Consider the following 26,010-nt stretch of genomic DNA (forward strand, 5'->3'; position numbering starts at 1 on the left):
AATAACACAGGCTATCCTATGCAAGCCATTAATACGCCAGCATGAGCTGACATTACAGCTCCGTTTCTGTACTAGCCATGGCCCTTCACAATTTTATGGTGGACTGAAAGCATAAAGGAAAAGGGTTGCTGAAGGATTTTACACACAGTGTTTCTTTTTATAAAAGAAACAAATTTATCAGAATTCTCTACCCTGTGCTCCCAAGGGTGCCCTTAGGGTGGAACAAACACAGGTCCTAGCAGTAAGCAGACTCCTGTTAAAGCTCCATATCATGTTTCCATGGAGAAGAATGCTTTCCTAGTCAGAAAAAAAAACCACCCCTCTGCAGTGAACTTTTGTACAGACACTGCTTTTTTCCAGCCTCACTTTGGTCTCAGTTCAGCCTCTTGGGTCTTTTTATGGAAAGCCTTTCCACAGTGTAGTGCATGTAGTATTATGCAGAATGGACTAAATAAGTTATATAGCATAAATGAAATGATGTAACTCAGCAAGAATGTTGCTTCCAACAAAATGTTTACTTATATGGAATCACTAGGAGAAAGATTTTAATAATTTCTGCTTCTATTCTGATTTCAGTAGCATAGTTCACATGCCTAAACATCTTTTGACACAACCACGTGGTCTGAACTTGGGAAGGGTATGTAGGCTCTTAATTTAAAACCTTTCCTAATCCTGCTGTATTTATCAAGGATCAAACCAGCAGCAGACAACAGAAGTTTAACAGATTTCTACAGAAATTCTTGTAAAAACAGTGAGTTAAATCTATTTTATTTTTAATCATCTAAAAGAGTTCCGTTATACAGATATATTTGTCTTTCAAAATTCTGTGTAGCTAATTATCTAGTATGTTTGATACAAGATTAATGCAGTAGAGGGATTCTGGCAAAACTAAGAAGAATCTTTATTATATGTGTGTGAAGTATTACGATTGTGTCTGAAAAGATAGCATACACTTGCCCTTCTGAGTTGATCTATACATAAAATAAGCCCTAATGCTGCTTCCAGACAAAGGTCACAGAAGCTTGTGATTTGCACTGATGGTTCCAATTCTAAACTTTGCTTCCATCCATAAATAAAAAGGGTTGTATACTTAATACAGAGCAGCTCTATTTTATAAGATACACTTTTCAAACTACAATTGAGTACCAAAATCAAACTACTCCCCCCACCTGACCTCTGAGAGAAAGCTGTAAAAACACTCCTAGGGAATCTGTGCAGGAAGCTTCAGCTCCATCATTATTTCCAATGCAGCACCTGTAGCTCCCCCCATCTCCTCCAGAAGACACTCTTGGAGGACTTCTTTGGCTGTAGTGCCAATGGTATAATATCAGCACTAAAAATCTACTCATACAGAACACTCCACTGCTTTTAATTAATAGGAATGCTATGGAAAGATGAGTCATGTGGGTTACTCACATGAAAAATAGCATGTCATTACTTTGGTAAAAGTGAATAACCTGTAAATTTCCTATGTCAAGGTTAGCAAACAGCGCTACACCAATTTGCCTTCAGTTGTAAAGACAGAGGCTACAGACAGACAGGCTGCACAGCAGTCCAAATGAAAATAGAGACAAGTAATTCTAAATATAATATTGAGACTGAAACACGATTTTATTCCCTAACATTTGGTACTTACTGAGTAGTCATTGCATGTAAATACTGACTTCAGAAGGACTATCATGTAAATTATTCACCAAAGCAAGCTATTCTTAGACAATTTCTTCACATTAAAAAAAGCTGAATTTGAGCCTGAGGAACTATCTTCCAAACTTCTGTGTGCCTCACCAATACAATAATACTTCTGAGACCTGCTAACCAGACTCAGTACTCTGACAAGACCAGAAATTATCCTATAAAACTCCCAGATATTTATGTGGGCCAAGACTAGAAAGAAACCTAATTACTCAGCCTACAAACTATGTAACATAAAGTTTCATTAAATTATAATGTTCAATAAAGTTTTTTTGCATCCTTCCGACAGCCTTAAACTGAGCACACCGAGTACAATTTAATTCCAATGTAAAGTTGCATTGCTTTTCTGGTGTCATAAAAAGCTTTTACTGTAAATGAGAATCTTGAGTTTTAAAGAAACAGTCTTTTATACACTAGATAGAAGCCTCTGTACATCCACATCGATCCATAATCACATTAATCACATTTTTATTATTATCACATTCTGAATTCCAAATAAAAATGCACAAGCAAACAAATCTCTGAGAAAGATAACAAAACACATTTTAAGACAAAATGGGAGGGAAGTTGCAGAAGTCGTGCCATATCACAAAGACATACACGTGATGAATTAAACTCAACACTGGCCAACTGTGAAGCAAACGTGGAAATTAGTTTAGCGTTTTTCTGGGCAATTTGAAGCATTGTGTTAAGACTTGATAGTAATGCAAATGAAACATTAACGGGCACTATGGTATAGTTATCGACCCAGATTCTAACTTCAAATGTGGTTAGATGAGGTACTGTGACAACGGTGACACAATTCAGCCCATTACTACCCACTCTTGCCCAAGCATCATCCCTTCCACTTACTTTTATACTCCCATGCTACCACTGCTGTAAGTAGGTGAACATAAGTGTATGACATTTTAAAAATGGATTTTATAAATAAGATGCATAAAAAATAAAATACATTTTCTATGGAAGGTTTTGGGGATTTTAGCTTAAATATCCCTCAGATTGTGTTTACAACAATGTTATCTTGGCCTAACAGCACCCACTGCTGAGCCAGAGGAGAAAAGCCAGTAGCGGTAACCGCTTATACCAGATTTGTCACTGATTTATGGATTTTTAAGTTCTAGCTAACTAATATCAGTTAATATTTTTTTTGCTGTTCTTGTTGTCACTGCATAGAGAATTTCCAGGATGCTGTTTCAAAATTTCTTCAGACCATTCTGTTCATGCACAGAACAACTTTTACCCAATCTACAGGTGTTTTGAGGGTCTTAGCTAAATCTTTTTTGTCTTGGATCATCCACAGAAAACCAAAACTTTTGTCCTACTGCATGTGAAAGTGTACCACATATTACGATCTTGTGGCAGCTGACAAAGGACAGCATTCAACTTTGTACCAAGGGGTACACTGATGAGCTGCTGTCTGCTACCCCACTTCACAGTCTCAGGATTCTTTTATTCTATCAGGTGTTTAAAGATTTTCACATAAATGAGAATCAGGTCCTCTTGATAATATTTAAGTAGCATAATAAACTGCACTGTCCCCTTTGGATTTATTACAAATTATCAACAAATGAACTGGCACACATTTGGTACACCTTTTTATGCCCTCAGTATACAGTACCATAAACACTTGCTGTCCTCTTACTGGTGGTTAACTTTAGGCAAATATGTACTCAAGCAGTTTCTTAAGTGCATATTATTTTTGTTCTACAAGTACTCCTTTAGAGCTGTTTCAGATTTATTGATGTTTGGAAGCTTTTAAATATCCATTACCCACTTAATTGACCATAGCAATTCCATCTGACTCATTATTTGTGTTTGTTAGAATATATTTAGGCATTTTTTTAAACGGCTGCTAGTAGACCGTAGAATCTCCCTTGGAAACCCTATAATAAATCAAGTAAATACCTGCTGAAGTGCTATAGTGTTTACTTGTTACTACTTAATTTTATCCTTAATATTCCAATTTTTGACCATGTGACATCTCAATTCAGGTTATTAGTCACCTAGCTTTCTTCCTTTTTTTTTTTTTTTTTTTTTAGGGTATTGCTTCATTACTATTCAGTTTCATGCCAAGGTGCATCCACACTAGCTGCTCTATTGGCTACCTGCTGTTGAATCCATCCCACCCTTTCCTCCTCTCTGAGGGGCAATCACATGCCCTAAGACTGGAATACTTCATGAGGGATATTTTTACAACTTCCACTCTCAAATCAACATTAAAAAACATACATAACTGCATGTGCTATTTACATTTGATGTATTTTGAAGAACTGTATTTTCTGACAGTGCCATACGTCATCAGGAGTAAATGAAAGCCTGGAGGAAAAGGTACATCTATGTAAGCATTGGCATTATTGCTGGCCTCCTCTCTATATTTTCTCTCTTTGCTATTTTACAAGACTGACTACTATAAAGAAGGCAAAAAGCAGTACATCTGTTGACTATACTGGAAGGAGAAGTGATGTCTGGGCTTCTCCTCACACACTGAATATTACCAATTTGTTTTTTAAATCCAAAACATTATACCACCAACATAAGCAGTCATCTTATTTTTCAGTTACCAGGGTCGTGAAGATCTGTTGTTAATCTTTACATTTGTTTTGCTATGCTGTGTTTTATTTTCCCGTCTTCTAAAGGCCTTCTCTGTAATGTAAAGTAAAATCTACATGAAAAACAACCATATTATGCCTTCATTCAAAAACGTTATTAACCATTCTGAGTTCAAAACTCAGAAGAAAAAAAAAAGCCAGTAAAGGTGAGTGAAATTCAGTTCAGCAGTGGCAGGAGAGTGGCTATGCCTGGCACCATCTGTCCCTGCATGTATCGGTGCAGATACACCCAGGCGATCATCAATCCCTACTGAGTCAGTGCAGCTCAGGTAGTGATGCTTAATTGAAACTCTGACAGCAGCAGGATCTCTTTCTATCACTGAAGACAACGCACCTTTGCCACTGTCTGCTGCTCTGGGCAGCTGCCTGTTTGGAAACACTGACAGTAAAGGACAGGGCAGGCATCAGTTTTGATAGAAGAAGATATGCTAAGCGACTCTTTACCATCTTTACCATTTGTCACTCTTTGCCTTTCAGGTCATTTTCAGCACAATAATGACCACCTGACCCATTTTGTTCCACTTTCTGATTCCCCCGGTTAGACTGCACCTAGTCTGTCCAAGGTCCTTCTGATGTAATCCCAGTACTGTTTATTCTAGTAGCAGTAAAGACTTTGAAATATTCCCCAAAATGCTGGGTTTCTTACTGGCTGCATTTTCGCTGTTTTACCTCATTAGTACATTTTAGTTAATCTCCTGGCAAGCGTTATTATTTCTTATTTCTTATGTAAGAGTACAAGTGGTCAGCTAAATGGGCCTTTTTAAAGTTTTCAAAAGTTTCAAATGATAAATCAGTTACTTTACCTTTCAGATTGGCTAAATTTTTATTTTCCATATACTTTTGCAGAGGTAATCAAAATAACGTATGTTTTTTAATAATAAAGAGTTTATTTTAAAATAAGCACATTTGCAACATGAAAATTCAGGTGAAGGGTCCCAAGCCATCCAGGAAGCTGTGCACTATGTAAGTGTGAATAATCTCACCAAATGGAAATCAGCCTATGAGGACAGTGATCTGCAGGCAGAAATGTTTGCTGGAGCAGTGTCTAACTGATAAGCCTTTTTACAAAAAGGAGGGAGTTAAAGCAGGGGATAAAGTGGGCAAAGAGAATAAACGTAAATCTTGAGGCAAAAGTAGCAAGGTTCTGGTATTTACATACAAAAAGTTGTATGTAAATGTCTATATTCAAGTGTATCATCCAATTTTTAAAGGTTTAGTATTTCTAATATCATTTTTAAAACACCAAATAGAATTCCTTGCATGTTTTCATCTAACACACTGCAGTACTCTCCAACTTTTCTGTTGCATCTTAAGATCATGACAAAAACTTTGTGAAATGCCTGTCACCTTAGAACCATGTTTGCTGTGCCCTTCTCTGTATTACTGAGAGACTTTGGCAGATGCATTCGATAGCATGCAAAAAGGCAAAGCCTCACCCTTAACGTGACATAGTTTCAACATCACTAGAACTGGGTTATAGAAATATTTTCCATTGCATGAAGACAGACTTGATTGAAGGGCACAGCAAAATCCAGTTCAAACTTTTGTCTTTTGACAGAATCACATTTAGGAGGGACCTTCAGAGTTTTAATGCAATGAGAAACAAAAAACATTATTTTTCTTCTGTTAGAAAATTGTTTGAAGAATGTGACTTTGTTTGGAACTGGTGTACACGATTCTGTAGAAACAAAGCAATGCCTCAGTTTTTTAGGAAAGCTGCAGGGATTGCCTTATGTCAGTAAATTTCAATTTTACATGTGCTGTAACTCCTTTGGATTTTTATTTTGTATAGTCTTCTCTCAGTTAAAATCTTCTTATCAAATACAGAAAGATAACACATTTTTTCCTGTTATAAAAATAAAGGATGGACATCAATCATCTAAAATCACTGATATTCATCTAGAAGTAAATATAAATATGATCTATAGCATTTTGCTGCTATTATCTGCTCAGAAGTGCTGTCGCCCTTTCTACTGAGCGTACCGGAACATGGCTGCCCTCACAGGAATGTAAACTTGGCATTAACCCGGGCAGATTCCCACTCCCTGCCCTCTCTCATTTAACATTAACTCACTCCTATACTGTTATCAGAAGGTAAAGGTCATAGCTTTATTTACACAATACAGCACTATACAAACGGTCATTAAACAAGAAAATCTTGCACCAAATAAACAAGAAGCGAAAAAACAATGCTGACCTTGCTACTGGGAACTCCCCCTGGAAGTACCTTGTCTTTCCCCAGATGAGGTCAATGTTGCTGCTCTGGCCTTCTAAATATTAACTGCCCAGCACTGTGTCTCTCAGACCCAACTCCTACGTGAGAGCCAACTAAGGACTTTCTTATGTTCCAAAACCAGGAGAAATTTAGAAAGCATTTTACTGCTGGCAAGACCATGGGGTTCATATCCTATTCCCACAGTCTTTACTCGTCCTTCCACAGCTGGAAACCTTGTCAAAGGCGCTCCTATATGACAGCAGCCTTTAGCACAATGCAGAAGCTAGGCAGATGGCAGGGTGGACTCCCTTGGTCCGAATGCCAGAAGCCTGGGAACCAACCCTTCTTCCTGCTTCACATCTCCCTCGGCCCGGCTCCTCTCCACCCCAGCCCACTGCCTTTTCCTGCGGGAAGACATCCTGCTTATTTATGCCTTTCACGACCGCTGGCCTGCCTAGACACAGCAAGAAAATGTGCAAAAAGGGCAGGAGGCCACTGAATAAAATCCCATCAGAGCTCACACCCGGTTTGGGAAACTAGACCGTGCAGAGCAGAGCACACATGTAGCCGGGGTGCAAATCCTGCCAGGAGCTCTGGGCCGGTGGCACGGCTTCGGCAACTGTCCCCAGGTGCACTGGGACTCAGCCGCACACACACACAGCCGCACAATTCACGCCTTGCTTCCTGCCTTTACCGAGGGTGATGGAAATAGGTTGTTGCTCACTGGAGCCAGAAGCAGACTGTGCCTTCTCTGTAGCAGACTCCTGTAACGGGCAGTTTACGAGGGAAAGGGGTAGAGCGCAGGATATTCCTGGGCTTAGGTCTATATATGCTATATGAGGTACGTGGTGTTTCTTGCCCTCCTTCATGAGCCATAGCTCAAGCAGCAATTTAAACTTTAATTGTTTAGATTAGCAATAAGATAATCTTTACATAGTTACAAACACACTTAAACCAACACGCTGCCTAAGTGCCTCCAAGTTTGAGCTTTGTGTTTTAAACGGCCAAAGAAAGTGGGGGAAGGGAATTTTATTTGGTTACTACTATTCAGAAATAACATGGTGAGGTAACTTGGGAGAATGATGACTTTTAACGTGTTAACCACTGACCATGCAGCATTTTCATCAGTGTAAATATAACTCCTCATTACTCTGCCAAGGTTGCACTGAATCATACAACCACCACTGAAGTCAGACTTTCTAAATATTCTTATTTCACGTAAAAACACACTAATAAAAGTGCTTTCAATTTTAGATGGCTCTTCTTGCTAAAACATTGGTGTGCATTGCCTTGATAAATGGGAATGCCAGGAAAACTGATCATCCAAGGAAAAATTCAGTTAGTGTTCAAACAAGTTTTTGGGGTATTTGTGTAAGAAAAACGCCTGGAGGCATTCAAGGATTGGCATCAGCATACTTATATTCACATCCTCCTCAATTCAGTGTTAATATAGCCTTCATGACAACCGACATACTAATTACAGAGTGCACAGAGCCTCAGAAGGCTGCAGCAAGTTACAGGCTGGGTTGGTACTTCATGTTACTGAGCAACATGATAACCCAAAGTTATGAAAAAGGGCTCCGCTGTGACCAGGTGCTGGACAATTTGAAGGCAAAGTCTTCTCACAGACCTTACATTCAAAACCAAAAAAGGATGAGTTAACCCAAAGCAGGTGACACTATTTTTCATCCTCTCAGATAAATGGGAATTGTGTACGTTCAGTTTCCTTCTTCAGTGTTTTGGAGAGAACATCCCATTTAATTACTCGGATAGTCTTGGAACGTGATAAAGACCACCACGACATGCAGCTCTTGGCCCCTCATGTCTTCACTGAAACAAGATTTGTAGCTCACACTGTTATTCCCTAAACCAAACATTAACAAGGGACACTGGTTTGCATGTTCATGAGGTGGCACCCCATTCTCATACGGATGTCCTCACCTGGGGAGACATCAGTTCTTTAACGTATTTCAGGCCAGAAAGGGTCGCTTGTGTCACCTCACTTGAACTACAGTGAGAGCCAGAGATACCCACTCAGGAATTCCTGTACTCGGCCCAGCTCGTGTAGGTTAAATGAGAACATGTAACATTTACATGTCTATGGAAAGTGCACAGTGATGCAGTATAGAGTCAGTAGAAGAGGAAATATGGAACTCACTGTTTCTTAACACCCAGTTTGGTGCATCTTCCGCATATGAGAAGACACATGAAGCTGATGATGACACCAGATTCCAGAGACAGGTGACAGCGAACATAGTCCTCAGCCTTTCAACACTGAGTTCAAAGTCCAGTTCAGCTCGCAAGCAAAATGAGATGCAGTCTAGCCCTTAATACCTAAAGCTTGGATAAGTTTTTTCAAAGTGGTGCAGTTGCATAACATGAACAGCAACAACTGCCAGAAACAGCTATTGAAATTTCTGTAGTTTCTGATTGACTCTACTTGTATTATCAGGCCCCAACTTGACATGTGCCTGAATAGTTGCATGCCAGATGAGAGGGAAGGTGGCAGGATAATGCAAATATTTTCCTTAAGTTGCTAAAGCGTTTTTGACACAACGAGAGTAACATTATACCCTCAAAAAGGCCACACTGAAAATAATCCTAAAGTTTGTCTATCATACAGGATGAATTTAGGAACAACAGAATCTTTATTTATAAAAATTATGAGCTTCATCTTTATTTCCAATAAAAACTCCATAAACAAAAGGAAGGCACATAACTCCAGTGAGCACACAGATAATTGGATAAGCCTGGGAACGGCTGTGCCAGTTGCTAAGATGTGAACTTACAGAATAATTTCTATTGCCAAACAGGGAGCTAGCGTTCTCTTTGAACTTCAGGGGAAATGAGGATAAACTAGTTATTAAAAAAGATGAGCATTCTGTATCATCATAGCACTTTCTAAAAATCTAGCCAACAAGCCAAAGCACAAGCTAAAGCTAGTTATTTACTTCCAAAAATATAACTGTGTTTAGTTCCAAACAAATACTTCCACATACATGGCTGAAAAAAGATCAGAAGCTATAGCAGCTATTTTGAAACCTGCATTTCCATCAAACATCTTAGTTTATTTATATATTCCCCTCTTTCCTTGAAGTATTGCCCACACAAGCACCATTTCCCACTTTGGAGAATAACCATTAATTTCATACCACAATGTTTTTTCTAGAAATATAATTACACAGAAGACAAGTATTCTTTATTAAAATATCTGAAGGCAGGTTAGGTGGTTATGACTAGTAGTTATTCAAAAGCATAGTGTCTCTCTCTCTGTCTATGTTTCTCATTTTTCCTTTCCTCTCCTTGCTTGGCAGCTAATAAGAGCTTTGGAGATGTGAAGGAATGACTTGATCCCAATGCATAATTAATATTGTAATAAATGAGGCAATCGGGTTCTGAATAACCATTCTGAAACTGTTCTGTGCAGGACAACTATTCTAAAACATATCAACAGATACATTCTCCTAGGGCCTGGCACACTATGAATGAATTGTGACATTTTTATATGATTTTTTTTTTTTCCAGATAATCTCTAGCTTCTTCCTTCTACTTGTATTTTATGGAGTAAATGGATTATAGATTTTATGTATTGTTGAAGCTCTTTGAGCCTCCCGGCTGAGAAAATGACCTATTGTTACGGACTTAATTATGTCCACATCTAAAAGACTGTGTCAAAGCAGAATACAACAAGGTGTATTGCTAATGTTGTTCCTGTTACTGTTTGTTTAGTTACTACTTTTGTCCTACAACCCATGCTATTCCTCTTCTTTTACCTCTTCTGACTACACCTAATATAACGTGCCACTTACAATGTTAGTGTTTTACTGTAGCATGCCAAAGACATGTCAGCATTGCTCTGAATCAGAAGTTGAGAGCACCTTGCAAAGTTTAAATTGCAAAGCACTGTTTCATCATAATGACATTTATCTTGGGATTGAAATATTTTGACCATGATAAAAAGCTGTAGGAAGAACATATGCACACAAAGTGATTCAAAGCAGCGAGGAGCCAACACAGCAGAAGCTACACAGAAGACACGGAGAATTGGAGAGAGAAAAGAGAATGAGAAATGGGGATGTGTGTTAAAGGACAGGAGGAGGGAAGGGAGAGGAGGAAAGAAGGAAAATGAATGTATTTTCATTTAAAGAAGTTGGAAGGTAATTTTACCAATTTGGATTTTCTTTCTTGCTGCTTCAGAGAAATCACTAAACTGACCGCTGTTTACAAAGAGTCTAAATTCCAGCTTTCAGGAAGAGGAAATAAACTCAAGTCTTTGTATGGAAACAAATCATCCAAATCCTTCACTTTTTAAAGCATCAGACCTGTCTGTTCCCTTGTAATGGATACTCACATAATTTTGAAATTGCCATGTTCCTAATGTACAAATATATAGCTTTGAAAATAAATGCAGAGATGGAGTAGGAAATGTGCTATGGGCAGCGAAAGAAATAAATGTGTTGGATCTTCAGCACTTTAAATAAACCTAGGCAAAGTGGTGAAAGAGAAATTCCAACCCAGTATGCAAACATCATAGTAGTGTTAATAACAGATGGCAAAGAACAGCTAGCAAAAAGTTTTCTAAAGGAAACTGGATTTTTGACTGAGACTGTTTTGACAGTGATAACTATTTTCCTCAAAAGATGCAATCTCCTGTTATTTGTGATGTCTCTGGAAAGACCCATTTTCTGGGAAGTTTCATCCCAGTTGGTGGGAAAGCCAATGGCCTCTGATGGAAGCTGCTGCTCAGTCCTGGTTACTAAACATTTAAAATTCACTTCTTTCAATTTCTAATACTCTTGAGAGCAGCCTTAAAATGAGTCTAGGGATGTGACATTTTCAACATCCTCATCTTGATGAGATCCAAGACTGTCTGTCCTACCTCAAATGAAAACTGATAATCTGGAAAAGGGTATGAATACAAAAACAGTTAGAACTGAGAATTTATTTACTAGTCAGGACAGACTTCTATTGCAAAAACTATAAACCACACTGCTTGTGAAAGCCTGAATTTATCTCAAGCAATGACAGGTTGCTAAAAGCAAACAAAATAAAACTGAAGGGCAAAATGTCAAGATAAAGGACTTACTAAAGGCATTGACATAAGGGTGAGTTTTCAAAATGATTCCTTATTTTAAATAATAAATGCCTGTCCCTAAGCTCATTCTTCATAACACGGCAACTATATGCATGTTTTTGTGTTTGTGCATGTGTGTTCAAGATTTGAGATTTACAGGGGTGGGGGCTCAAATAGATGTGGGTAACTGGCAAGCAAATCAAAATTGTCTGCAAAGAGCCACTTCCTGATGATGACTAAGACTTCACCCAAACAGTCAAGAGGAAGGGGCATAAGTACAGCACTGCAAACTACTATCCTGATTGTATCAGAGTGGAGACAACTAGGACAAACAAACTCAGGAAGTGGCAGGGAGTTAGAAAACGAGAGGAAATCTATGGCACAGAGAGGAAAGTGAAGAGATTGCGCTGATCTGCAGAAAGGTCACCTCTGGGTCACAATGTGCCAAGCTTTTTCAAAAACGCTTTATTTGTACTATAATACAAAACTGGCACACACAGCTGGCGACTGCTGCAGAGGCTATTCAAATGTTAACATTCTCCATGATAAACAGCCAAAAAAGTTCTATGTAAGCAAATTGGAACAAACAACTAATCTAAATCTGGTTGCTAAGAGACAGAGGATTACAGCCAAAACCAGCCCCAAGCCTCAGGAATACTTTATTTTTGATCAAAAAAGTACCTGTAGATGACGCCATGTTGGTGAAGAAACATGAGTGCTGATGTGACCTCTGCTGCATAAAAGCGGGATCGAGGTTCGTCAAATTTGCGTGAGCGCTGGATTTGAAACATTAGGTCTCCTCCATTTACATATTCCATGACGAAAAAGAGGCGGTCCTGAAATTAATTAAACAGTGCTATTTAGCTAATTTCTTTTAGTCACACAAAGGACTGCTTGAAGCTACACTTCAGGCGACTGCAGCATTTGCGTCAAGAAATGAAAGAAACAGACACTGCAATTCTGGAAAAGGAAAAGCTGACAACCAAAAACCCCCAAACCTAAAGAAAATGTGACAAACGTCTCAAAGGGAAATGAGAAAAGGGGAACAGAATCCAAATGTAGTCATAAGCAATAGAAACACACACACCTCTCCATGCATAAACATATAGATATGGAATTATAAGCAATTTTACATAATAACAGAGACTCTTATATGCTGCTGCTTCTTTTTAAATTCAGCCGTAATAATAAAGAGAGAGTCATTTCTGTCAACTGATGAAGAGCTGCTGGGGAAATTTCAGGTTCCTTATTACTTCTCCAAAGTATCTTTCCCAAATTATGCAAAAATGAAATAGAACGGTTAAGCTGTAGAAACCAGTGCTGCCAATCCCAAACACTCATAACTTTAAATTGCCTCATAATCTCATAAGACACTGGAATATAATTACACTATTAAAATATACATCGACTTTGCTTTATTTGCTTCTGATCCTTATCGTTTTGAAGTTCAAGTTTTCAAGCCTTACTCCATGGAGAACCAAAAATTAACTTTATTTGCAAACAGTAACTGAGATTCTCGGGTAACCACCCCCCTTTCGGCATGTTTCAGAAAAAAATAAATTCAAAATTCAAGCATTCAGCAAAATAGTCATAAATGAGAACACTAGTAAATATGTGCTCAGCATCTTAAAACTTTTACGATTTAAACTGACAATGCAGATGAAGGCATAAGCAAAGAAACGACATGCATCCACTTGGTATAACTTAAATCCTAATTTTTTGTAACTGTTTCTTACTCATTTGCACAGATTTCCCTAATCTGTACTAACAGCCCTAAATCCTCAGCTCTTTTCCCGCTGGCCCTTGCTTCATAAGCCTACCTTCAGATTCTTTATTTTCGTACTGTTAAATATCTACATCCATGCACAAGAGTTTAGACAGAGGCAAAGATAATTCTCATGTGATGTGGGAAGGGATCTGAGCACACACGGCTTGCTCTGCATTAGCTCATGGGAAACAAACATGTCCTTCTCCAGCCACACAATACACAGGCCTGCAAACATGGGACTTCAGATAAAGGAGCCCCTCTCCAACTTCCATGTAACACTGCAGTTTGGCTTTGGCTTGTGGTGTCTGGTGTGCAGGACTGAAGAAAAGGAGATGATGCTGCATTGCTTTGGACAGACAAATCCAACAAGACAGAAGTTAATTAGCCTCCCAGCAGTGAATCCAAGCCTGCAGATTACACAGTTTATAGAGAAGAGCCCAGAAATCATAAATGTTTGCTGTTTCTCTTTAATCATCTACTCTAGGGCTCAGATTCAAAGCATAGCACTTAGAAATATGCTTACACTTAAGCACATGCATTAATCCAGCTCATTAAGTGCCTAGATGCTGTACTTATCAGGGTTGTTTCCTGGAGGAGACTAGATATGTTTTGCTGACTTTTTGCTGATTACAGAAGAGGATGCAGGAAAAAAAACCCTCATGCCTTTATCTGTATATCTTGGGAACAAAACAAGTGGCAGACTGGATCAAATTCAGAATCCAGGTGGACTGGCGTTCTTGATAAAACATTGCTAACAGTACTGGCACATTTTCCAACATTTTTCTTACCATTCCGTATTAAGAAAAACCTACTAAAGAATTGCATCAAATCTTTTGGTTGTATCATAAACTCAAAAGAGCATGGCTTTTGAGCCATGTCCTTATTCTTTTTGCAATGTTCTATATTACTGACATGAAACTTTCAAAATCATGGTGTGAATCTCTTGATGTTTTAGTAGGGTGTAATGATCACCATCTTTGCTCGCTTTAAGCAAAAATACAGGTCCTTGTGTGATGTCTGATTCCTCTCTGGTACCCATGAGAGAATTACAGCTCTGCTTTTAAAAGAAAATCTGATAGCTCTCAGATGATCTTATAATTTCAGAAGCTGGAACTGAAGGATAACACAAAATGCAGTCAGTTTTGCAATAGAGTAAGGCAAAACTTTAGCTATATTGGTACTGCAGCCTAATATAAGAGGATACAACATCCCTAAGCAGAAGATGCAGGCATTGGCCTTCCTTAGGGTCCTCATCAGTGCACTAGTGACAGAGCATCTCCAATGAGTACTTCTGGTATAAGTGTCCCTTTGGAACACATTGCAATTTTACATGGAAAGATACAGTGCGCTGTTTCAAGCACAAAAACTATTTGGACTGACTGCTGGGGAGAGTCTGACTAACATTTGGCTAAAGTAACTTCTAATGCTTGCTGAAATTGGACCCTCTTACACTGCTGTTTTAACCTTTCCAAAGTCAACAGTCTATGTGAGTGGGCACAACAGGAAAAGGAAGCTGCAATTCACATTCCCCTGAGCAGCCATACTCATGGCCTGTGTAGCTACCCTTTTTCTGCACATATATCACAAGTATGAAACAATGCTGATGCAAAGAGATTGTGCTATGTTTTACAGCTGTGACTCCCAAATGGTGAAATTCAATTTGCCACTAAGCTGGAAGCTGCTGCTCCCAGTGGTGATACCACCATTCTTCCAACTGCCAGTGGCAGTGGACAAATATAAAGGCTGGCTTGCACAACTTTTTAGACGAGGGCCACTTCCTACTATATCAGAATACATATTTATTAATTTTAATATTAATATTTCAATGTTTTAGCCAGACAAAGCCATTTTTTGTGACATTCACCAAATACGTAACTGCTGATTCTAAATATCAAAATTTATATATTAGTTCAAACTTCAATTTCCTTTATTTTGGTTCAGTCCTTTGCAGTAAATTTCCAGTTTAGCCAACTGAAAATTACACCTGGACTGTTTAGCAGAATATCTTGTCATTAAACAGTCTAAGCAAATATTTAGCAGCAGCTCCATTACCAGAGCTGGTCAATGCATTCTCCTTTTTCCCATCTTTCTTACAATGCATTATCATTCTCACGTGAGGAGATCTTATCCTTTCAGATTCTGCAGCTTAGTTGACCATCTCTTCAAAAGTATACCTAGTAAAACTTCAATTCATAGCTCTACGATTGATATTGCTATGCTGTTGCATTTTTTTTTTTCTGCTACACATTCTTATTTCCAACCAACCAACACAAAACCAAAACAACTTTGACGGTTCTATTCTCTGTAATGAGTCTGGGAAAGGGTTTGATTTTTTGAGGAGGAAAATACTAATTCTCAAGCACTAACATGGGGTAAATAAAAGAGATGTACAACATGCACAGCAGGCCAGTGTTTCAACGCTAGAAGATAACATCTTTTTGAATGAAATATAACCACTCCTTATAAAAAGCAACTTCCCTAAAGCTACTTTTTTGTTTGTTTGTTGGTCAGGATAATGACACAGTCAGTTGGCACGCAAATTTACATAAAAAGAATATTCAAAAGGAGAGAGAATATTTTATGAATATTAGCTGAGATTGGTAAGTTCTTTTTTTTTTTTTTTCTTCTGATTCTCACATCTCCAGGCTACTATCACTCTGAATACATCCTTTCTGCCATAATGTATGCATGTACACAGTGCGATCCAAGACCTTTATGAGTTCAATGAAGACAGGATTTCATCCTCTAACAGTGGTTGTGAAACAACTGAATTATGCCTTATTATATATATTATATACATCTTGCTACGTGTATCACCAGGATATATTCAGGTATTTAAGTGGGAGAACATAGTGTGAACACCCTGAAGAATTATGCATCATTAAGGAACAATATAATGTTTACTCAGTTAAAAGTGAGATACAAGTTATGACTTTATTTTTGATCATGTTCCAAGAAAAAACGGAATGGGTTCAATTTAGACTGCATTATTTCTGGACTTAATTTTCATAACATTTGAGAAGCATGTTTTGGTGAACAAAATAAACGTAAAGAGTTCTGGGAACTATTTAATTATATAAACTGAAATAAAAGGAAAAATCACAAACAAAGACATTATAGATTAATCCTCTCTTGGCATCTATAAAGCACAAAAGTACTGCAAAGTAAGCCAATATGTTTTCTGAAGAAATTAGATTCTTTTACAGAGTTTATTTTAGTCCTTAATCATACCTGCTTTTCCTTGAGTTTCTCAAAAGGTATGGTTGAATGAGAATACTTAAAAAAATAAATGGAAAGAAAAACAGAGCAGAGAGCATGGGTAAGAGATTTTAAAAGGGGACACGGGGTAAACAGGCTACAAGTCAAGTAAAAAAATGTTCAACCTTACTCTGTATTTTCACAGTATCTTCTGACTGTGGCTTCAACTACCAAATTAAAGTGTATGACTGCTTCTCTTAACACCTCTATTATTCAAGTCTCACCTCTTGACTTTATTAATGAGATATCCTTCTGCATGCTTTATGTTGTCAGAACTGAGCTCAAAAGAAACCCCTCCTCTGTTCTTTGTTGCAGTCACTCTCTGGAGAAGAAGCCCACTTGTCACTTAAACTAGAAATTTTATTTCATATTCTCTCTCATCCTACTAATGCATTTGTGCCCTAATTTTGTTTTTCATCCTCCTTGGAATTCAAAACAGTCATCCTTCAGCTCTACAGCAAATGTTTCTAACACACTACTGTTTATTCTGATTGTTATCCATTACCCTCTTCAGAGCTGCTTTCTCTGATTGTATTTATACACATTTTGTTAATATTTGCCTATATATTATGTGCCATCCTCCTGCTGCCACCACTGTATATTTACTTGGTTTCAGATGTTATGAGTTCCATTGAGTAGAGCTTCTACCTTTTATATATGTTGGAATAATGCGTAAGTTTTCACTTGGGAAAAGTGGGATAATTTCCAGAAACATCCAAAATAATAAACTCTCAGGACATAACAGACTCAATTCAGCTCCTTTCTGTGGAGCTGTGATTAATGACTAAGGCCTTCCTACTAGTGAGACCAGATAATCTTGCCAATCAATTTTGATTTAACAGATGACACTACAGTCTATTAGTTGTTCAGATGTAGAATAATACCATTGTTGAGGAACTGGCTTCTACGTAAACCCTGTATGAAAGCTTAGACACGGAATGACTTTGATGTAGTGTTTACATAAATTATTGTGTAGCCCTTCAAAGATTTTTTTTTAATTGTTATCCATTAACCTGTCTGTCCTTTGTTTGTTTTCCAATTAAAATCTCATTAACATTAGAATGTAGCTAAAAGACAATGCGTTGATAGCCATAAGGCCAAGTACAATAATTTTTCACAATCTCAACAGTACAAACTCATTTTTTTTTCTTTCAAACAAGTCCTATCAGCTGGGGGACCCAATAGAAAAACAGAACAAAACAAAAACAAAAAACACAAACAAACAAAAAACCCCACACCACCAACAAAAAACACACACAATCCGTCTTCCAGTTTCAAATGTGAGATGTATATCTACGTTACAAGTCTGAGAATAAATCTTTTCACTACTGTTTTTTGTCTCTCAGTTCAACTCTCACAACGCTTACAAGTACAGAATTTAGAAAAGGCATCAAACATACATCTTGAGTAAAATGTGCACTTGATAAACCTTATCAGCCTACTCCAAATACCATTTTTTCTTTCTTTTATGTTTCTCATACAATTGGGTAGGAACAACTTCTTCCTGATTTTCACTAGATCCCTAAACTAAGTTGTTTGTGTGAATACACTTTTTCCCTCCTAATTTAAGAGAGTCATATTTGAATTAGATTTCTCCAAAGGTTGCTGGAAATATCAGGGAAATTAGTATGTGTACTAAAATATCAGGGAAATTAGTATGTGTACTAAAACCAGGTGAATTTAAATACAAAATAGTTTATTTTCTAATAGAGTACTGTTAGAGTACTACTGTTACATAATGGAATATGTTTTGCCAGTAAACTTGTTACCAAAACGAAAGTCAAAGATATAACTCTTATTGCACAAGAAGTCAGATAAATATGTCACATCATTGGTATGCTGTGTAAGATGATATTTTATTCATATCATGCATGTACATAATTCTTTTCTAACTAGTACAAAACTGTGATTACTTAACTCTATTTAAACAGGATGCTCAAACAGTTTGTTTAAAATTACCTAAAACTGCAGCAACTGTCCCACCCCTCAGAACTTGAATAAACATTTCCTGCTTCTGATGGAAATTGCACAGGCACACTGTATGCAAAACTAAATGAAAACCTTCAACACCCTGAGCAGAAAACCAACCATAACAGTAGATTCATCTTCCACAATCCCAGCACTAGGAACGACAAACACAAAAACAAGAGAAATACCTGGTATAACATTACAGAAAACAAGAAGAAGCTCTCTGCATTTAATTCCCTTTTGAAGTTTAAAGTAACAATCTTCAACAAGACACTATGATACGTTATCTGTCTCTGACTTCAGTGTTTATTCTCAGGGTTAATTGTGATATTTTTCCTGTTTTGCAGCAATGCTTTCATGGAGTTCCAAATAAGATGGGAACAAATTCTGTGAATCCCAGATTTCGTGGAATAAATGCCCTGTACACAGGATCTGCTATCTTAAACTTCACAAGGACTACAAATCTGGGATATTTGCATCTTCCGCTTAAAAAAAATAGAAAGCTTTTTTTTTTTTTTTTTTTTTTTTTTTTGCATCCCTGCCCTTTTTTTTTCCCCCATGAAAAAAGGATGCCCTCAAAATCAAGACATAGACTGCATAGACTGGAGGGTCAGAGAGCCACACAAAATTGGATGGAGAAGTCTTGCAAGGTCATCTAGCTTATCCTATAGCTGGCAGGCAGATTCAGCTGTACCTAAGCTAAGGGAGTAACCCCAGTGCTGCAAGGCTGTCTCTGGGTGCTGTGGGCCAGCAATCAAACTGCAAAGCTGAATGACACTGCTGACTGGACTCCACTTGGCCCAGAAAGACTTAGAAGCAGAAGCTGCAAGTCTTCGCTGCTGGAGGGGAAGTAGGCTTGTCCACACTGCATTGCAGAAGGATCTCCTGCTTTGCCAGAAATGTCCTGTTCCCTTTGCAGTCCCCCATCAGCAGAAGACATCAGCACTGAAAGGTGTTCCTTGAACCTATTCTGCCTCACAGGCCAGAAAAACACAGTCAGCTAGAAATTGCATCAATTCCCAAAAGTACTCTGACCAGCTCTTAAAAATCACCACTGATAAGGACTCCTCGATCTCCATTGTAAGGCTGCTTGAATACTTGAGAAAATACCACTGGAAACTCTTTTCACTACTGCAACTTATTTGCATTAGTTCTTGTGCTTACCTTAGTCAAAATATCTATTCCTAGCTGTGCTGCAAGTTATAGACTGCCTTCAGAGAAACCCTTCAGTGCTCTCCACCTTTGTTTCTTATGGAAAGAACTGATTCTTTTTTTCTGATTTTATAAACTGATCGTGAAATATTTCTACTCTATATAGACCTCAGATACCATGTCAATGATGAGCCTGTGGGATAAAAAACAAGCAAACAAACAAAAACTTTTGAAGTTTGGAAAATAGTTTCAAGGATGACTGGCCCTCCTTGAGACAGTGAAATAATTCTCCTGAAACACTCTCCACCCTATCATGTCAAACGATGTAAAGGGCCAAAAAAAGCTACAAATTGAATATAATGACTAGTTTCCAAACAGTGCTTTCAGAATCAGTACAGAGGTTCTCAAAACCTTTACACTGCATTACTATAAAAACTTGCATTGCAGCATTTGCTGACCTATAACATGAGTCATTCGAAAGGGGTTTTTAAGCAAGATGTTTGTCTGAGATCTCTAATCTTAATAAAGCAGGCCTGGTATGTTGCTCTTGTCATGGAAGATTTATATTGCCTCCCTGTGGAGTATCAATTGATCCTAGAACAGAATGTGGGTTTTAGCATGTTTTTCATGCTCTTAATGCATCCCATAGCACTACTCAAAAAGGAAAATATAGCTAATCTATATATGTTGAGATAAACTGGCTGGATGGGGTACAGGGGAACTACTACACACAGGCAATAGGCCATAGAACTATGGAAACTACTACTTACAATTCAAAGCAGGAAAATATAGCCAGGACATGTAGGCATCTCCTATTCTCTTTAAAAAATATCGAGGGCTGATTAGATTTTACCTGGACTGTCATTCAAAAAGGAAGTATCGTTTAATGATTTTCCCAAAGACAAATCCAGTAATATTCTAAAACTGTCCAAAGTGAAGAGAAGCCAGCCAGTCTCAAATTTGCAGTGAAAAAAAGCACCATTTGATTACTCCCTTAGCATTCATATTTTACAAAAGTTTAGTTGGCTATTTCAATTATTCAAACAATCTAATGCTACATTACTGTAACAACAAGTAATCCACTGACTTCAGCATCACTCTTGAAATGTACAGGTCCTCATCTGTACTACAGGTTTTGGAGTATGATAAGGTATGGATACGAATAAGACCTATACCCTTGGAACCTGCAACAGACAATCATGTACGGTAGAATAACCAATGACACAATGACCCTTACACAATGCCTTTTCCCGTGTAAACTACAAATACCTTATGTTTGAAAAGAGTCTTCCTATTTTTTTTTTCCAAAGAGCTAATTCTTTAAATTATTATCTTGACTGAATTTACTATGTATATTAGTTGGTGTGCCAGACTCACACCAGGTCAAGTAAAAAGAAAACATGGTTCAAAATTTCATTAATCTTGTTATTAAAATGTTAAAGTTTAGACTAATTCAATGTAGCACAAAACATTGGGTGGAGAGTTGTCAGCCTGCTCCCCTTATAGCTTTCATTTTACTCAGTGGGAATATGACATAAAATTCTCTCTCTCAGTTTCTTGAATAGATCAAAATTTCATATCATAACTCTAAAATATTGTCATATGAGCATAAACATTTTCATTTTTATAGTTACTTTTCACTTTAAAAAAATATTCCTTTTTTTTTCCCCTGTCACTGATGGATATTAAGCATTCTGCCTATGTGACTGTTTTCTGTGATATATGTAATACAATATGTAATACCTAATGTTCTGACACAGTATCTACAGGGTTTAATGCTGAGACTGTCTTTAACTCAGATGGGGCTCAGATCAGGATTAAATGTGGAATTTGTTAGCCAAAGACCTGCAATGAAGGTGCAGAACAAGTTATGGGCATTGCTATTTCATCAGCTCTGTCCGCTACCATTTAACTTTAGAAATCAACTGAAAAAAAAAAAAAAAAAAAAAGACTTCCAGCTTTCCATCTTTAACCCCAAATTATCCAGGAAAGAAGTGTTCACTACTCACTGGACTTTTCTGGGAACTGATGCCAATCTTCCATTCTCTGCCCCAAGCTGCAGTGCTGGGAGCCACGAGCTCCACGGCAAGCAGAGTGGAAGGGCTGTCCCCTTCTTGCTCCCTGAAAGGCCAGGCATAGCCTGGGGTGAGTGCAGGGACCCCAGAAGTGTGCCAGCTGGTGCAGTATGTTTTTTTGTGCCCTTCCTCCCACAAAAGGGAGAAACACAACTAGTATCTTCTGCAGAAACATCGAGTTCTGTAGTTCTAGTCACTTCAAAAGGGGTATCAAGTAGGAAAAGCTTCTCAGGCCATTTCCCTAATACCTTCATTTGATGACAGATAAGCTGCAAGAAGAGCCTTTTATGAAATTCTTTGATCTCATTTTCTTTCAGTGATGTTTGGAAAGAAGAATAGTTCTGGTGAGATAATTTTAAAGACCTCTCATTTAATGGCCTGATGCATATTGCAGAAAATTATATCAAGTCCACAAAATGTCATTATGCGGAAAATGTTACAATGTGTAGGCAGCTATTGATATTCCTTTGTTCTGATTCTTATAGGAAAAATATAAACACTGTCTTCCAATTAGAACTATGTAGTTTCTGAAGGCACTTAAGAACTTCTAGAACAACTTTTAACCTGTTGATATTTCACCAAGGAGCTTAGATAGAGGTGGCACATATCCTAGGTTTCTCCCCAGACCCTGGTCTGCTTCTGTAAAGTTTCTCGAGTTTATAATTTCTGCTTTTCTGTGTCACCTGGGCATCTAGTTTACGTCTCTGAGTACATTCATCAGATGCTACACAAATAACAGAGAAATCTCTGGGGAATGCAGCCAGTTGGCCTAGCAGCAATGTTATCACAAGGAAAAGGAACCCAGTTAAGGAAGATAATGAAAATGATGGGACAAAATTCTCATCCAGCAACCATTTTCTGAGAAATTATTCATTACAGCCAGAAAAAAAACAAAACAAAACAAAACAAAACACACAAACAATTGGAAGTAATTAGCTGAGTGGACATGTCCTTATATCACAGGGATGATACATGGCAGCAGAACATTTTGTTTCTAGGGTTGCAGTCAGCTGACTGAAATGCAGAAGTTATTTTTTCAGATCAAGGAATCCATCATTCGTTGTACAGGTGGACACTGCAACACCTTTAGCAAGGAGTTACTTGTATTAAAGCTACCATGACAAGGAATTCTGTTGAGTATGGTTTCCAGGAATACTTAACCATACAGCAAGGAATAATTAACCATATCTCATATTTAAATTACACTAAGTGTATACATTCTCAGAATCAGAATTTCACTCAGAATTATAATTTCACTTTTGAAATCACCAAAAAGATAAAAACTTTGTAAGAAAAGAAAGCACAGTTGAATAGAATTTTCCTTTCTGCTTATGCAACAACAAATTTTTGCCTTTGCAACAAAGGAGAGTTGTCTTGCACTACAAAATCTGGCACTGGAAAAATCCATTCCTTCTTCTAGCTCAAAGTTGTATTTGCCCTTGACCAGAGTAGGAGACACTGTGGAAGAAAAGAAAGCGACGCAGAAGAGTACAAAAGGTTGTTCAAAATTAGTTCACACAGTCCATTTGATATATTGTATCACAAATTAGCTTGGCTGATAGAAACTTGACATGAACATTATTGCATTTATTAAGAAATTTCAGAATTCTCTGAAAGCTTTTAAACCTCTTTACCTGTAATGTGGGAATGGGCTTTGGAAAACTGTGTCACAGTAGTACCAGCCCATGTATGTACTGCTTATATAGTACGTTTGTGTTGCTCTGCTGTGTTAAAGAAACATTCCCTATCAGATATGCTTTACTGGTTTTAAATTGTTAATTCTGTCTCAGCAATAAAGTGGGGAGGGTGAAAAGACTAGTACAGTCCTCAGCTATTTTTTTAATTTATTTATCGTCTGGAGACAAATCACTGAATGAAACTCAGGAAGCAAAATATGAGAAATAAATATAGGTCCTCTACCATTTCCTCAGTACAAGCTTTTTATTCTTTAGCGTTGATAATTTTCCACTCTCTAGCTGGCTATCAAGTCCCTTGCATTCATCAAGTCATTCATAATTAACGTTCCCATCAGAGCATTCCTTTACATTTTTCCACACTTCCTTACTATTATAACCAACTCAATCATTTTGCACTAAGCAAAATAACGTAAGATTGACTCACCTACTGGTGCATAATGTTTTGTATTCAGCAATTTTACAGAATTCTCTGGCCTTGTTACAGGACCTGATGTTCTAACTTTTGGTTCGTTAGGCCAGGCCACTGACTATGTCCTATAGGACATTTTGTGAGATGAAGTGGTAAGGAATTGGCTCATCTGTACTTTTAGAAAGTTTGCAATGGGGGAGGACAGGGAATCCTGTGCTCCATTCAAAAGAAATAGATGAATGAATTCTTTGGCAATATAAAGATATTCACTACCAGAGAAACAGCTCTTCTCTATGATGTGAAGAGTTTCAGTAATGTTCCCACGTACTCAAAAACAAAGGTCAGCCAGTGACAACAGTTGATTCTAGCTTGACAACACAACAAAAAAACTTCTACTGCACTGCGATCATCCAGATGGAAAATTTATATGAGATACTGTCATATCAGTTCACAAACTATGCCCTAGATGCCAGAAATAACTCATATTCTACAATTTACTTGAACATGATGTTCTGAATAGTAAAAAACAGTTGCATTTGTACTAACAAAAACTTGCCGAGGATTTCAAGTTCCTTAAAATGAGACATTATTATGAGTAACTGTGTCTCCAATCACATGAAAGAAAAACAACATATTATTTTGCAGTTTTACCAAAGAGACTTTCTTTTTGGAACTCAGCTGAGCCAGAACAAAATAATTATGACTGCAAAAATAGATATGTTGCAGCTCTAAAGTAAATTAAGAAATGTTTCTATTCAGAAATATCTAATTCCAGTTTTTCTTTCAGGCCCTTCTTTTCTTGCAGCTATTAATTCATTTTACTGCAATAGTGATATGCACGATAACGTGTTGATCCACATTTATTCATATTCAGGTTCAATCCTTCAGACTGCACAAACACAAAAAAGCATGTGGAGCGCAAATGTATACTATTATTAGTTGTAAAGTACCATAACAAGACGCAACAACAGAGCAACTTTGCACTGGTGCTGTACTTAGCAAAGCAGACTGAAAGCTCCTCTGCACAGGGAGCCAGTATATTCTGAGAAGGAGTAGAGATAGGATGGACAGTGAGAAGCAGTGAGACAACTACTCAAAACAGTGCTTGGAAAAGTGCTTGCAGGGTATCTATTGCCCAACCTCTGTGCCGTGCAGCATTTGCTGAGGGCTGGTGCAATGCTGCTGCTGGAGCCTCAGGAACCACCTCACGGCGCTGAGCTCCATGGAGTGCTCCGCTCAAGCCCCAGTCTTATGGGAACCCAGCCTATTTCCCTCAGAGCAAGCTTCACTGCGTTGACTGCAGCAAAAAAAGGGATGCTCATCTACACTTCAGAAAGTGTATTCTTCATTCTGAGAGAATGAACACAAAATTATCACTGAATCAGCCTATTTAGGAAGAGACCGACTAAAAGACCTTTTGCTAACCTTACGCTTGGTGCGAGACCAAACAAAAATTGTCCTCTCCTTATCTCATCTTATGTCACCTTTCCTACTCCTATACTGTTCTTGGTAACAGTTTAATTACATGCTGATAATAAATAATAATCTAGAGATTTTCTAAAGATTTTCAGTGCTTTTCCTTAAACCTCCCTGCAAAAACACATCATCATCAAAATTCCCTGGTCATCTGGAGATGGAGGTCAGCATGAAGAGCAGCTTATGGGCAGATCGTCCACCCTGGGTAAATGTTCTGAACAAATCCCTGTGGAGCCTCTGTTGCTAAGCAGAAACCAGATAACCTGCTCTGCTATAGAGCAGCTGCCAGAGAGGGAAATTTAACCTTCACATGCTCTCTCATGTTTCTTGTACGCACCACTATTACACACACGTTTCATGCTTTGCTTTGGTCTCATGCAGCAAAAACTTGAAACAAAACAAAACAAAAAGGATAATGAAATTACAACCATGTAACTAAAGACTAAAAAGAGTTTACATTTCATAAAATTAATATAAATTAAAATAAATACATCAGCTTCAGAATAATTAAAGTGTGCACAGGTTTTCCTACACACTGAATGCTGGGAGAGCAGCACACATACAGAGCTATTGCATGAACTGATAAAGGAAAATGAGGACCTTGATGGACTACCTCA

The 26,010-nt window shown here is 37.8% G+C and overlaps 1 protein-coding gene and 1 long non-coding RNA gene across 3 annotated transcripts in view; one reads left to right on the forward strand and one right to left on the reverse strand.

The window, feature by feature from the left end:
* The window catches only part of PRKCE (protein kinase C epsilon), a 295,529-nt gene that overhangs the window by 41,249 nt on the left and 228,270 nt on the right, over positions 1-26,010 (reverse strand). For both annotated transcript variants that reach the window (XM_068676665.1, XM_068676666.1), the window contains exon 11: positions 12,272-12,426. In XM_068676665.1, the coding sequence (XP_068532766.1) occupies positions 12,272-12,426 (155 nt within the window). The remainder of the gene's footprint in view (positions 1-12,271; positions 12,427-26,010) is intronic.
* On the forward strand, positions 657-19,817 carry LOC137853854 (uncharacterized). Its single transcript, XR_011094774.1, has 3 exons — positions 657-751; positions 15,870-15,958; positions 18,932-19,817. It is a non-coding gene; the product is annotated as an uncharacterized lncRNA (long non-coding RNA).

This window comes from Anas acuta, chromosome 3 (assembly GCF_963932015.1).
Source record: "Anas acuta chromosome 3, bAnaAcu1.1, whole genome shotgun sequence".
In the NCBI taxonomy this organism is placed as follows: domain Eukaryota; kingdom Metazoa; phylum Chordata; class Aves; order Anseriformes; family Anatidae; genus Anas; species Anas acuta.